A 13844-nucleotide genomic window follows, 5' to 3' on the forward strand; every position below is an offset into this window, starting at 1 on the left:
GTAAAATGGGGGCTTAGACTGTGAGCCCCATGTGGGACAGGGACACAGGCCAACCTGATTTGCTTGTATCCACCCCAGCACTTAGTACAATGCCTGGCACACAGTAAGCACTTAACAAATGCCATAATTAATAATAATAATAATGAAGATGATGGTATTTAAGTGCTATGTGCAAAGCACTGTTCTAAGCACTGGGGGGATACAAGGTGATCAGGTTGTCCCATGTGGGGCTCACAGTCTTAATCCCCATTTTACAGATGAGGTAACCGAGGCACAGAGAAGTTAAGTGGCTTGCCCAAAGTCACACAACTGACAATTGGCAGAGCCAGGATTTGAACCCATGACCTCTGACTCCAATGCCCAGGCTCTTTCCCCTGAGCCACGCTGCTTCTCTAATTATTATTATTACTGTTACCAACTCTCTTGTATTGTACTCTCCCACAACTACAAGGGCTTAGTTTAATGCTCTGCACATGCTTAAGTGCTCAAAAAATACCACTGATTGATTGAAGGCCTTCTACATTAATGCGAGTTGTTGTAGTCTATGGACAGAGATTACAGGGACTAGGAGGGAAGGTTTCTTTTGCTCTCCTCCCTGCTCAATTACTGACTTTGTATACTAATAATGGTATTTGTTAAATGCTTACTAGGTACTAAGGTGCACTGTACTAAGTGCTAATTACATATGAAATAATCAGTTTGGACAGAGTCCCTGTTCCACATGGGGCTCACAGTCTAAATAGGAGGGAGAACAGGTATTGAATCCTCACTTTACAGATGAAGAAACTGAGACACAAAGAAGTTAAGTGACTTGCCCAAGGTCACTCAGCAGTCTTCCTACTCCCAGGTCCATGTTCTTTCCACTAGACCACACCACTTCTCACTTACCAGAAGCTGGTTACCTAGGCATCCGCCTTGGCTTTCAGGCCCAAGATTGGAGGAGAGGGGAATCCACTGCTCCTAGAGCTACACCTGGGTGCTCATAATAGGGGAAATAGCATGGCCTAGTAGATAGAGCACGGGCCTGGGAGTCAGAAGTACCTAGGCTCTAATCCCAGCTCCACTATTTACCTGCTGGGGTGACCTTGGGCAAGTCACTTAACCTCTTTGTACCTCAGTTACCTCATCAGTAAAATGGGGATTAAGACTTCTGAGTCCCATGTGGGACAGAGACCTTGTCCACCATGATTAGCTTGTGTTTACCCCAGAGCATAGAACGGAGCTTGACACATAGTAAGCACTCAACAAATACCACCTTCATTATTATTATAATAATAACTGTGGTATCTGTCGAGCACTTGCTTTGTGCCAAGCACTAGGGTAGATTTAATGCAATTGGGTCAGACTCAGTTTAAGGGGGAGGGTGAACAAGTATTTACTCCCCATTTTACAGATAAGGAAACTGTGGCACAGAGAAGTTGAGTGACTTGTCCAAGGTCCCATGGGCTACTGTCTCGGTCTTTTTGCTGACCTCTCTGCCTCCAGCCTCTCCCCTCTATAGTTCATACTTGAGTCTGCTTTTCTAAAAAAAAGTGCTATGCATGTCTCCTCGCCCCTCTGCATCAAGCAGAAACTCCTGACCATTGACTTCAAGGCATTAACTCTGCTGTCTCCTTCCTTCCTTGACTCCTCTCCCACTACAACCCAGCCCGCACACTTTGCTCTTCTAATTCCAATCTCTCTTGTCTCTCCTGTCATTGACCCCTTATTCATGCCCTCCTTCCTGTCTGGAACTCTCTCCCCTTCACCACTATCTTCAGAGCCCTCTTAAAATCACTTTTTTTAAAAAAAGGTATTTGTGAAGAGCTCACTATGTGCCAGGCACTTTTCTAAGCACTGGGGTAGATACGAGATAATCAGATTGGACACAGCTCATGTCCCGCATGGGGCTCACAGTCGTAATCCCCGTTTTACAGATGAGGTAACTGAGGCCCAGATAAGTTAAGTGACTTGCCCAAAGTCACACAGCAGACAAGTAGGGGAGCTGGGAGTAGAACTCAGGTCCTTCTGACTCCTGGGGCTATGCTCTATCCACTAGGCCATGTTGCTCCTCGCCTGACTAAGCCCTCATCCCCCCACCTATATTCCCTCCCTACTGCATCGCCCATAATCCCCCAAGCCCTTAGGTACATCCCCTGTTCCCACACCACTTATGTACATATCCTTTTACTAATCTGCTTCCCAACTGGCAATTTATTTTAATGTCAGTCTTCCCCACTTGACTGTGAGCTCCTTGAGTACAGAGATTGTGTCTACTCACTCTAATGTTCTCTCCCAAGTGCTTAGTAAAGTGCTCTGCAGAGAGTAAGCACTCAGTAAATACCATCATTTGATGACTTGATTGATTAGAACCCAGGCCTCCTGACTCCTACGCCTGTGGACTTTCTACTGGGCCAAGAGACCCATCCGCAGTCTGCCTCTGGCCGTATCCAAAACAGGGCTCCCAGGCAGGGATACGTGCTCAGATGGGCAACGAGGTCAGACAAGGGTCCAGAAGTATGAAGGAAGACCCACGAGTCCACCCTCTAAAGAGTCACAGAGGGTGCACAGCCCTCCCTCCCTCTCTCCCCTACTCTAAGGAGATAGAATTGTCTGCACAGGAGTAACTCATGTGTGGCCTTCCACATCATTTGGTACATTACAGATTTAACCTGACCAGAACTACTGCATTTTCATTTTGAAGGCACAGCAGCTTCATTTTCCCTGACATATTTAGAGATGCAAAACATTTGAGAAAGTTTGCCCCCAGACCTGGCTTCATTCCTTGCAAATGAGCATGCTTTAGTGGATAGAGCACTGGCCTGGGAGTCAGAAGAGGATCTGGGTTCTAATCTCAGCTCCTCCATTTGTCTGCTGTGTGACCTTGGGCAAGTCATTTCACTTCTCTATGCATCAGTTACCTCATCTATAAAATGGGAATGAAGAACGTGAGCCCTAGGTGGGACAGGGACTGTGTCCAACCTCATTAATCTATATCTACCCCAGAACTTAATAATAATAATAATAATGGCATTTATTAAGTGCTTACTATGTGCAAAGCACTGTTCTAAGCACTGAGGGGGTTACAAGATGATCAGGTTGTTCCACGGGGGGACTCACAGTCTTCATCCCCTTTTTACAGATGAGGTAACTGAGGTCCAGAGAAGTGAAGTGACTTGCCCAAAGTCACACAGCTGACAAGTGGCAGAGCCGGGATGTGAACCCATGACCTCTGACTCCAAAGCCCGTGCCCTTTCCACTGAGCCACACTGCTTCTCTTAGTACAGTGGTTGAAACATAGTAAATGGTTCTTTAAAGAATCAGTCCATCAATGGTATTTATTGAACACTTACTGTGTGCAGAGCACTGTACTAAGTACTTGGAAGTATGATGCAACAGGGTTGGTGAACATGTTCCCTGGTCACTAGAAGCTCTGCACACAGTAAGCGCTCAATAAATATGATTGAAGGTGCTCACAGTCTAGAGGGGGAGATGGACATTAAAATAAATTATCAATGTGCATATAAAAATGCTGAGGGGCTAAGGGTGGGGTGATTAACAAGCACAGTAGAGGGAGAAGGAATAGGGGAAAACGAGGGCTTAGTTGGGGAAGGCCTCTTGGAGAGCTGTGATTTTAATAAGGCTTTGAAGGTGGGGAGAACGTTCCAGGCCAGAGGCAGGACGTGGGCGATTGCTTGGTGAATCGAACTGCTTACACCCTATGAGGTATTTGGTTCAAAACATTTAGAAACCCTGATGCTTGTTTTTAAACTTGGAAGTCCTTTTTCAACAAGCCAATGGGGGGGCGGGAGGGAATAGCTTGTCGCCAAGAGACCAGAGACAGAGGCAAATCAACAGTCACAGGAACAGTGAAGAGAATTTTACATCTGTGCTGCCATAAAATTTTGAAACCTTAGAAAGGGAATCTGTTTGATTAAGATGTAATTATTTTTCAAGGAACCTGGTTGTTTAATGCTCTGTTATTTTAAATCAGTTTAAGCTGCTGCACACCTTGGTGAGCAGCTTTCTATTTCTCTTTTCCCACTTAAAGATTTGTTCTATTCTTTGATGTTTATAAATTCAAATTTTCAATTGGGCTTCACTGTCTTTTCATTATCAAATGGCAAATCAGCTGGAGGTGTGTGGGAGTTTTGTGGGATAAGAAATGTAGCCTAGGGGAAAGAGTCAGAGGACCTGGGTTCTAATCCCAATTTTGCCACTTGCCCACTGTGTGACCTTGGGCAAGTCACTTAACTTCTCTGTGCCTCTGTTTCCTCATCTGTACACTGAGAATTAAATCCTGTACTCCCTCCCCCTTAGACTGTGAGCCCAGTGTAGGAAAGGGACTGTGTCTGATCTAATTATCTTGTATCTACCCCCACTCTTAGCAAAAGGAGCTTACAGTCTAGAAGGATTGATTCTTATTGTGCTAATGGACTGGTTCTACTTTGAGACTCTCTCTGTTTCCAATAGCCATCTTTTGTTCCATTCTTCACCCTCCAGAAAGCCCTCAATAAATAGCATTGATTGATTGATGTAGGACAGGGACTGTGTCCTACCTGATTACGTTATATCTCCCTCAATGCTTATTACATGATTTGACACAGAGTAAGCCTTTAATAGATAGCACACATATTATTAGCCTAAGAATCTTGGTGCTTCTTTTGGTTCACATTTGTTGACGCTACTAAATTGGAAGGAATCACAGCAGAACGATGAAACGTCGACATCCGCAGATGAAAAGAAAAGTGGAGAGTTAAGCCATTATCTGGTGAACCTGGTAGATGTAGTAATAATAATAATAATAATAACTGTGGTATTTGTTAAGCGCTTTCTATGTACCAAGCACTGTACTAAGCACTAGCGTAGATACAAGGATTGGACACAGTCTTAATCCCCAATTTACAGATGTGGGAAGCAAGGCACAGAGAAGCTGAGTGACTTGCTCATGGTCACACAGCAGACAAGTTGGGGAGCTGGGAATAGAACCCCTGTCCTTCTGACTTTCAGGCCTGTGCTCCATCCACTAGACCACGGCTTCATTGAGGATTATTCAAACCCCTCACCCAAATTTTCCTCAGTAGCAGACGAAATGTCTTTCCTGGCTTATTTGGATAAATTTTTTCAACTCTCCAGCTCACCTAACCTGAGTAGGACAGTCCTCCCCCCGCCCCCCAAAATAAAGAATCTGGGAAGTTTTCTCCTTCAGTATGAGATAGCCAAATGGTTCGGCATTTGGAAATGCGAGCTAATGCATCAAAGAGAGAGTGGATCCAAAATGACATTAAGTGGAAAGACAGGAAGTTAGAAGGTGGCAATACTACCAGACACCTGGTTATAAATGAAGGACAATAAATGATATATTTGTTTTCAGTGTCGTATGGCAACAAGAGCTCTAAAGCTATTTTGAGTTGGATGTTTCCCTGCAGGAAGTCTTAAGAGGGAGGAGCTAACCCCTCCTTATAGAGCTGGATGACTCTCTATCTGGAATTCTGGGCTTCTTTCCAGGCATATCATTAAAGATGAAATGCCAGTGGCTTACAGACATTCGGAGAGTTTGAACACACCAAGGGAGAGAGCTATTCATGGCCATCAGATCTGTTATTAGATTACGGAATGATGGAAACTGTCACTTGGGAAATTTAGGGCTAAGACAGACACAATAGAAAGAATACTGTAATTCTAGGAGGTGTTTGGGAGATGGCGTTGATCCCGCCCTGCCCAGTGGATGAATTAGATGACATAATAACTCTATTTCTAATTGTATTCAAATCAATCATAACACAACGCTCTTTAGTGCTTGCTCTTGCAAGCTAAATCAAATGGCACATTAGGAGAGTATCATCCTTCATTAGCCTTGACGACCTCAAATCACCTCAAATCTGCATTCATTCATTCAATCATATTTATTGAGCACTTACTGTATGCAGAGCACCATACTAAGCGCTTGGAAAGTACAATTAGGCAACAGATAGAAACAATCCCTACTCAACAACGGGCTCACAGTCTCGAAGGGGGAGACAGACAACAAAACAAAACAAGTAGATAGGTGTCAATACCATCAAAATAGATAAATAGAATTATAGATATATAATACACATTAATAAAATAAAGAGTAATAAATATGTACAAATATACACAAGTGCTTGCACTCACCATTCATTCATTCAGTCATATTTATTGAGTGCTTACTGTGTGCAGAGCACTGTACTAAGTGCTTGGGAAGTACTTACAAGTTGGCAACCCTCCCACTACGTAGAAGAAACTACCCTGGGTGGGGCATGTGAGGAGAATGAGTCATTGCAGGATACCCAAACAGCTGCTTTATGGAGAGCCTACATTGGGAAACCAAAAGTCGGGAGGGCAGAGGAAGTGTTTTAAGAAGCAGGGAAAACAAAGCCTCATACGGCAGGCAGTTGCTGAGGATAGACCTGTCTGGTGCACTGCCATCTAAAAGAGAGTGGCTCTCTGAGCAACTTTCACAGGAGGCAAAAGAGAAAACAACACCAGGCACTGCAAACACGAAGCACGACTCGGCAACAAGGGACAATGTTTTGCGTGTCCACCGTGGCCGAGACCGTGGGTTCTGCATTGCCCTTCTCAGCCACACCCGTAGTCATAGGTGAACTTCCTCGCCAATGGTGTCTTCTGCAAACAGCTCTATAGAGAGGAAATTGGACTGATGTAGCATGGAATTTGGGCATCACCTCCTTTTCTGTAGGGGATATTGCCGAATGGATGTTGTTGAACTGGGTGGGGGTAGGCTTCCTTAGACTGCGTAGGGATCATAGCCAGACGAGGAGCAGGGATGTCCACAGTCACAACTAAATTCTTCTCAGGCGGTTGTTCATTGTGCTACACTCTTCCTGAGGACTGTGCTTAACTCTGCTCCTAACGGCATTTGTATGTAGTTGCTGGGCTTAGCCAACTGGGGAGGCATCTGGCGATATAGGGTCATTCTTCTGACTGAGTGGGTTGCATTCTAAGGGAATGAACATGGCTAGTCCTTAGCGAATAAACCAGGTCACCATTTCCCTCCCCAGGCTTCAGGGTCGAGGTGCAGTGTGGTTCCATCCTTTCGGTTTGGGTTGGTTCTGATCCAACTGGGGACTCCACCTTTTGGTGTCATTTGGGCCCCAGAAAGATCTCTGCATCCCATGGAAATCTTTCGGTGTTGAGTTCAACAAGCCAGATGCTCTGTTCCTCTGGTCAGGCTTGGGGTGGGAACGTCTGGACCGTTTTGAGGTCCGCAGAACATCTCCCTTGGCCCCGCCCATCCTGGGAACTCGGAGCCCAGGCAAGTATCCCCAGGAGTGATGGGATCAGACCAGCGGATACCTCTGGAAGAATAGGTTCTGATCTGAATTCCACAGATTTGGGGCGGAATTACACATTCTTCTATCCCCCAGGGAATCAGAAGCCAGTAGTGTCCTGCCAGGTATTTCTAGCCCCTGGTCAGGCCACAAGCAAAGTCTGCTGAGGCAAGAGCAGAAGGAAGCTCTTCTACCCTTCTAGGGAGTGCTAGCATCCCTCCAAACTCCTGTGGGAGATAGAACCCCCACGGTGACAATAAAACAAGCTACAAAACTCCCCAAACTAGAATGACCGACTCGGCCAAACTCACTTTGTGGCTTTAATTTCAGTCAGAAGATGCCCTTCTGCAGGAACTGATTATTTACCGGAACCTTTTTCTTTACAGAAATCATGCGGTCTAATGGATTTTGTTTAGCTAATACGGAAACAATAGTGATTGACCACAGTATTCCAAACGGGAAAGACAAGCACTTGGATGCAGAGTCGACGGAACACTTGTAAGTACTTTGGTTTGCATGTAGGTCTGTTGGTAAAGAAACAAATTGCTGATTAAAGCCAAGTCAGCCCCAGTGAAAGGGAAAGGCCAGATTTCTAGGAGGCTGCCCTGGCGAGAGAAAGAATCTGTTGTCCTTTCTACTTAGACCGCGAGCCCTATAAGGGCAGGAACTGTGTCCAATCCAATTATCTTGTACGTACCTCAGAACTTGGGACAGGGCTCAGCACATGGTAACTGCTTAACAAATACGACGATTATTATTATCAACATTATTGCTATTTCGAATGGTCCCCATTCCCAAGGATAGCCTAGCGAGGGAGGAATCTTGTATGCATATAAGTAGATGATAGAAAGCTTCAGTTTACCCTGCCAGAACTTCCCAAGGTAATAACTCTTCCTCCTCACTTGAAAGACTTGATTCCTTTTAAATTTGTTTTAGGCCAGTAGGGAAAGCGACTCCAGGGTTAAACGGTAGCCTGGGAAATCCAGGTCCAGTCCATTCTGCCGCGAACTTGTGTTTTTGACCTTAGGCAAGTTACTTAAGCATCCTGGTGCCTGAACTTCTCCATTTGAAATGTGAGGATGATGGAATGACATCCTAGGAAATACAGTAGCATTCTCAGAAGAGTTTTGCTCTGACTCAAACTTGGAGCTAGGGCACTAGCCATAAATTTCATGGGAACAAGATGAGGAGGCTGGATCAAGAGAAATGGTCTTGAAATAGGGAGGAGCTAACTGAATGGTAATAGCAGTAGTAGTCATAATATGGTACTTGTTAAGCACTTACTATGAGTCAAGAACTGTTCTAATTGCTCGGGTAGATACAAATTCATCATAGCAGACACAGTTCCTGTCCATACTGGCGCTCTCAGTCTAAGTACAGAGGGAACTGGTATTTTATCCCCATTTTACAATTAAGGAAACTGAGGCATAGGAAAATGAAGTGACTTGCCCAAGGTCACGCAGGCAAATGGCGGAGCTGGGATTAGAACCCAGGTCCTCTTATTTACAGTTCTGTGCTCTTTCTAGTAGGTCACAATGCTTCCCTTAGTCTTTGTTAAGTGCCTTCTGTGGGTCAAAAAGCTGGGGAAAAACTACCCATGAGGGAATAGAGATAATAATAATAATGGTATTTGTTATATTTGTTATATATATATGATAATGGTATATTGTTATATAATAATATTATTATTATTATTATGGTATTTGTTAAGCACTTTACTATGTGCCAAGCACTGTTCTAAGCACCAGGATAGATACAAGGTAATTGGGTTGTCCCACATGGGGCTCACAGTTTTAATCCCCATTTTACAGATGAGGTAACTGAGGCACAGAGAAGTTAAGCAGCTTGCCCAAGGTCACTCAGCAGACAAGTGGCAGAGCTGGGATTAGAACCCATGTCCTCTGACTCCCAAGCCTGTGCTCTTTCCATTAAGCCGTGCTGCTTCCCAGGGGCTCACAATCTAAGAGTAAGGTGGGGAGAGGTTAGGAGAAGGTACGTAAGAAAGGGGGAAAGCAGTAGAAATACAAGAATCATGTAAACCACATAAAAGACAAAGGTCAAAGTCCAATAGGTCTGGGACTGCTAGGTGCCCATGGTATTTTTTTTATGGTACTTGTTAAGCACTTATGTGCCAGGCACTGTACTAAGCACTGTGGTAGGTACAAGATAATCAGGTTGGACACAGTCCCTGTCCCACCAAGTGCTCACAGTCTTAATCCCCATTTTACATATGAGGTAACTGAGGCCCAGAGAAGTGAGGTGATTTGCCTAAGATCACACAGCAGACAAGTGGTTCTAGACTGTGAGCCCACTGTTGGGTAGGGACTGTCTCTATATGTTGCCAACTTGTACTTCCCAAGCGCTTAGTACAGTGCTCTGCACACAGTAAGTGCTCAATAAATACGATTGAATGAAGTGGTGGAGGTGGGATTAGAACCCAGATCCTCTGATTCCCAGGACACCCTGGTCATCCATTGTCCAGACACAATCTCAGCTTCCAAAGTTTTAAGCTGCAACTTGAATCCCTCACAACCTCCCAGGCGCAGGGCATGTTGGGAGTGAAAGCTCTGGTGGGAGGTCAGGAGGGGCGAGTCCAGGATGAGGGGAAGGGAGCAGCAGAGCTGCACAAAAGCAATGCTGAGAGCAAAGGGGTCGGGAGGAGCAGGAAGAGGCTTAGAGAAGCAGCGTGGCCTAGTGGATAAAACACAGGCCTGGAAGTCAGAAAGACCTGGGTTCTAATCCTGTCTCCACCACTTGTCTGTTGTGTGACCTTGGGCAAGTCATTTCACTTCTCTGTGTCTCAGTTCCCTCATCTGTGCAATGGGAATTAAGACCGTGAGCCCCATGTGGGACATGGCTGTGTCCAACCTGATTAACATGTACCTACTCTAGCATTTTAGTATGGTGCTTGGCACATAGTAAGTGCTTAAAAATACCATAAAACAAATGGAAAAAAAAAACAGTGAAAGGGAGCACACTGAGAGTGGCCCCACAATGTAGCAAAAGTCACCGAGCTCTCAGGGATGTGGTTTGGGGTGGAAATGCCACAGCCTGCAGTCACTGGGATACGTTTCTATTTCTTTTACCTTTCTGCCCCTCCCTCCCTCCCTCCCTCTTCATTTCCATCCTGGTGACATAAGCAAGGCAAGCAGCTGCCTTGGGTGTGCTCGTCAGACTCTCAGGGTGTCCACCAGAACGCCAACACCACTCCCCCCCCGCCCCCACCCCCCAACCCAGAAATATGTGCATCTTCTTTCTTCTATTTTTCACTCGGACCTCCACTTTCTCACCCTCTAAAATAAAGGATTCTTTTTCAAATCACTGGGGAGCTTCTCCCTCCCTTTACATGCCTAGAGAAGCAGAATGGCCTAGTGGATAGAGCCCAGACTTGAGAGTCAGAGTATGTGGGTTCTAATCCCGGTTCTGCCACTTGTCTGCTTGTGACCTTGGGCAAGTCGCTTCACTTCTCTGTGCCTCATCTACCTCATATGTAAAATGGGAATTAAGACTGTGAGCCCCACATGGGACAACCTGATTACCATGTATCTACCCCAGCACTTAGAACAGTGCTTGGCACATAGTAAGCACTTAACAATACCATAGTTATTATTATTTTTACTATTATTACTTCCCCGCCCCTCCTACTTCCCCGGGTGGTGGGCAGTGATTCAACTCTGTCCCTTTGTCCAGGAATGACTCTCTCAATCAATCTATCAGCGGTATTTATTGAGCGCTTACCATATGCAGAACACCATACTAAGTGCTTGGAAGAGTACAATAGAACATAGCTGGTAGATGCTTCCCTGCCCACAATGAGCTTACAGTCTAGACATGAGTTTACAGTCTAGGTTGAATTCAGCTCTCTCAGCCAATGCGTTTCCTTGGGGTCTGTGAGGTTCTCATCCCTATGTGCTATTCATCTTGATCGTGAATCCTTGTCCCCATCCCTCCCCCAACTCCTGGACCTGACTCCGGTTCCACACCTCTACTCTTGTTCGATTTCAGGTTTGAGAATGGCAGTGAGTTTACCTCAGAGCTGGAGGACAGCGATGACCCAGCAGCGTACGTCACCAATCTGTCCTACTACCACCTCGTCCCCTTTGAGACAGATATTTTGGACTGAGGCCACTGGGGTCGCCACCCAGCCTGCGGCCGAGCCTTTCCGGACAGATTCTGCCTCAGTCCCACAGCTTCCAATTTCACAGACACCAGCTGTGAAACCAGTGTTGAGGCTTAGCCCTTCCTTGGGATTCAGAACGCATCTTATGGCACCAGTCGCTTCGAAGACAATGAAACAGAGAGGTGCTATTACCATAATAACCATGGCAATCACAGACTGCGGCCTGCTATTTTCATAATGATATTTGAACACACATTGGGTGGAGTGGCTGTACTAAGCACTTGGGAAAGTACAGCAGAAAGAAGAGACACATTCCCTGTCCACAAGGAGCTTAACACTTTAATGAGGGCGATGGACATAACCAATATTTACAGTGGCCTCCTTATTGCCACTCTGTGAACTGTACCTTCACCCCCCACCTCCTGAGCAGCTGCTGCTTTTTCCTCAGTATGCCAGGTATCACAGGAACCTGCAGGTAACACCCACACTGCCTCCATTCACCTGGGGAAGAGAAGAAGAGTCCTTCTTCTCTTCCCTGATTCCTCCAGTTTCTGACAGGCGGAACGGTCTGCCCCTTGAATGACTCTGGCCAAGTGTTCAGGGAATATGAAGATAGATTCTGACCAACTTTCAGATTCTGGAGATACAAAGGGAAAAGGAATTCATCCAATCATCAGTGGCTTCAGGATTTTCCTGGGAACCAAGTTATTTTTTTTCCAGTTTGGACACATTTAGACTTTGTTGTTGCCTGATAGGATTCAGAAGGATAGTCACCCATGGGACGTCTTTTCTAGAGGAGAAAAGGAGTTCACATATAAGGTTGGACCAAGAGCAAGTCAGACCAGAAAACGAAATGCATTCCAGGCCAACAGCACCTGATCAGCCCCTCCATATAGGAATAATGACTTACTGAACTCCCACCGAGCAGTCTGCTGTTTGTCAAGTATCCAATCAACTAATTGCCATAATTAATCTGAAAGGAGGGAGACAGCAGAGTGTCTTGAGCAGGTTGCCTGTGTGTCACTGGTACTCTTGATTGGGAGACTATTCTATCGTTCATCCCTCCCTATAAACCTTTCATCGCTCAATGTGTACTAACCACAAATATTTGCTTGTGTAAATAATGAGAGTAAATTATTGAATCCTAATTCTTTTACACAACTGTTTTAAAATCTATTTTAATGAAATGAAATGTATTACTCTCCTTAAATATATTTAAGATACTGCAGTTTAAAGACACATTTCCTTCTTTTCTTCTCTTTATTTGTGGGGAGGGGCGGGAAGGCCATCCAGGGAGGAAAGCGCCTCTCCAATGCTAACACAATGCCCTCCTTGGCTTCTCTGATAGGGATTGGGAAATACTATGTCCACACTGCCCCTCTGGGAATGAGAGTTCCAATTTATTTGCTATGAACTGGGGATTTTTTTTTCCTTTTCCCCTTTTCTGCCTGCAAAGTCACAGGAAACCTCTCCTTTGCTCCAAATGCACAACAGCCTGTATTTCCTCCAATTTGATCTCCCAGCCATGTTTCCTGTTTCCCTTTTTTGCTTCCAGAGTGATTATAGGCAGTCCAAGAGAGTTGACCAAGTGACCTCGGCCGAAGAGCAGAAACTGGACGCGGCATGAAAAAAAAGAAAAAAACCCTTTTCTTTGGTTTGTGCCACATGTGTAATGGATGGGAGAGAGTCTATGTGGTACGTTCTTTCTCCAAGTTAATCACTCCCTTTATATTCTCTCTTTCTTCTGGTCTCTTGAAACCTCCATGGCAGTCCCTTGACTGCCCCAGAGTATTTATGTAAATACACTTATACTTTACTGTAATTTCCCCAAATCTATTTCAATGTCTGTCTCCACCTGTCAACTGCAAGCTCCTTGTGGACAGGGATCACGTCTACCAACTCTATTTGTTTTCTACTCTCCCAGGTGCTTAGTAAGCCCTCTACACACAGTAAGTGCTCAATAAATACCATTAATGATGATGATGATGATAATCATGTTGTGGCATTCTTTCCATGACTTAAACTTTAGGGGCAGCAAATAATTATGAGAGACCTAGTGATAGGAATGATTATTAGTTAATATTAATAAGCTTGCCATTCTGAAAAGATGTTGCCCTGTTGACCAAAATGTGTACCATTATTGAGTGCACTGAGTGGCAGTGATGTGCTTTTTCCTTCCTTACCGTGTTTGAGATTGTGGTGATAGAGATACATCGGGGCTTAGTGGAAAGAGCACAGGCCGAGGAGTCAGAGGACCTGTGTTCTAATCCCAGATCTGCCACTTATCTGCTGCTGTGTGCCCTTGGGCAAGTCACTTCACTTCTCTATGCCTCAGTTCCCTTATCTGCAAAACGGGGATTCAATACCTGTTCTCCCTTCAACTTAGACTGTGAGCCCCATGTGGGACCTGATTGTCCTGTACCTACCCTGCC

The 13844-nt window shown here is 45.1% G+C and overlaps 1 protein-coding gene across 1 annotated transcript in view; it reads left to right on the top strand.

Annotated features, from left to right (window-relative positions):
* The window catches only part of PXDC1 (PX domain containing 1), a 30679-nt gene extending 18032 nt beyond the window's left edge, over positions 1-12647 (top strand). The window contains exons 4-5 of the mRNA XM_038770461.1: positions 7679-7790; positions 11298-12647. Coding sequence (XP_038626389.1) covers positions 7679-7790; positions 11298-11415 — 230 coding nt within the window. The 3' untranslated portion in view covers positions 11416-12647. The remainder of the gene's footprint in view (positions 1-7678; positions 7791-11297) is intronic.
* Positions 12648-13844: the final 1197 nt, after the last annotated feature.

This window comes from Tachyglossus aculeatus, chromosome X3, assembly GCF_015852505.1.
Source record: "Tachyglossus aculeatus isolate mTacAcu1 chromosome X3, mTacAcu1.pri, whole genome shotgun sequence".
Taxonomy (NCBI): Eukaryota; Metazoa; Chordata; class Mammalia; order Monotremata; family Tachyglossidae; genus Tachyglossus; species Tachyglossus aculeatus.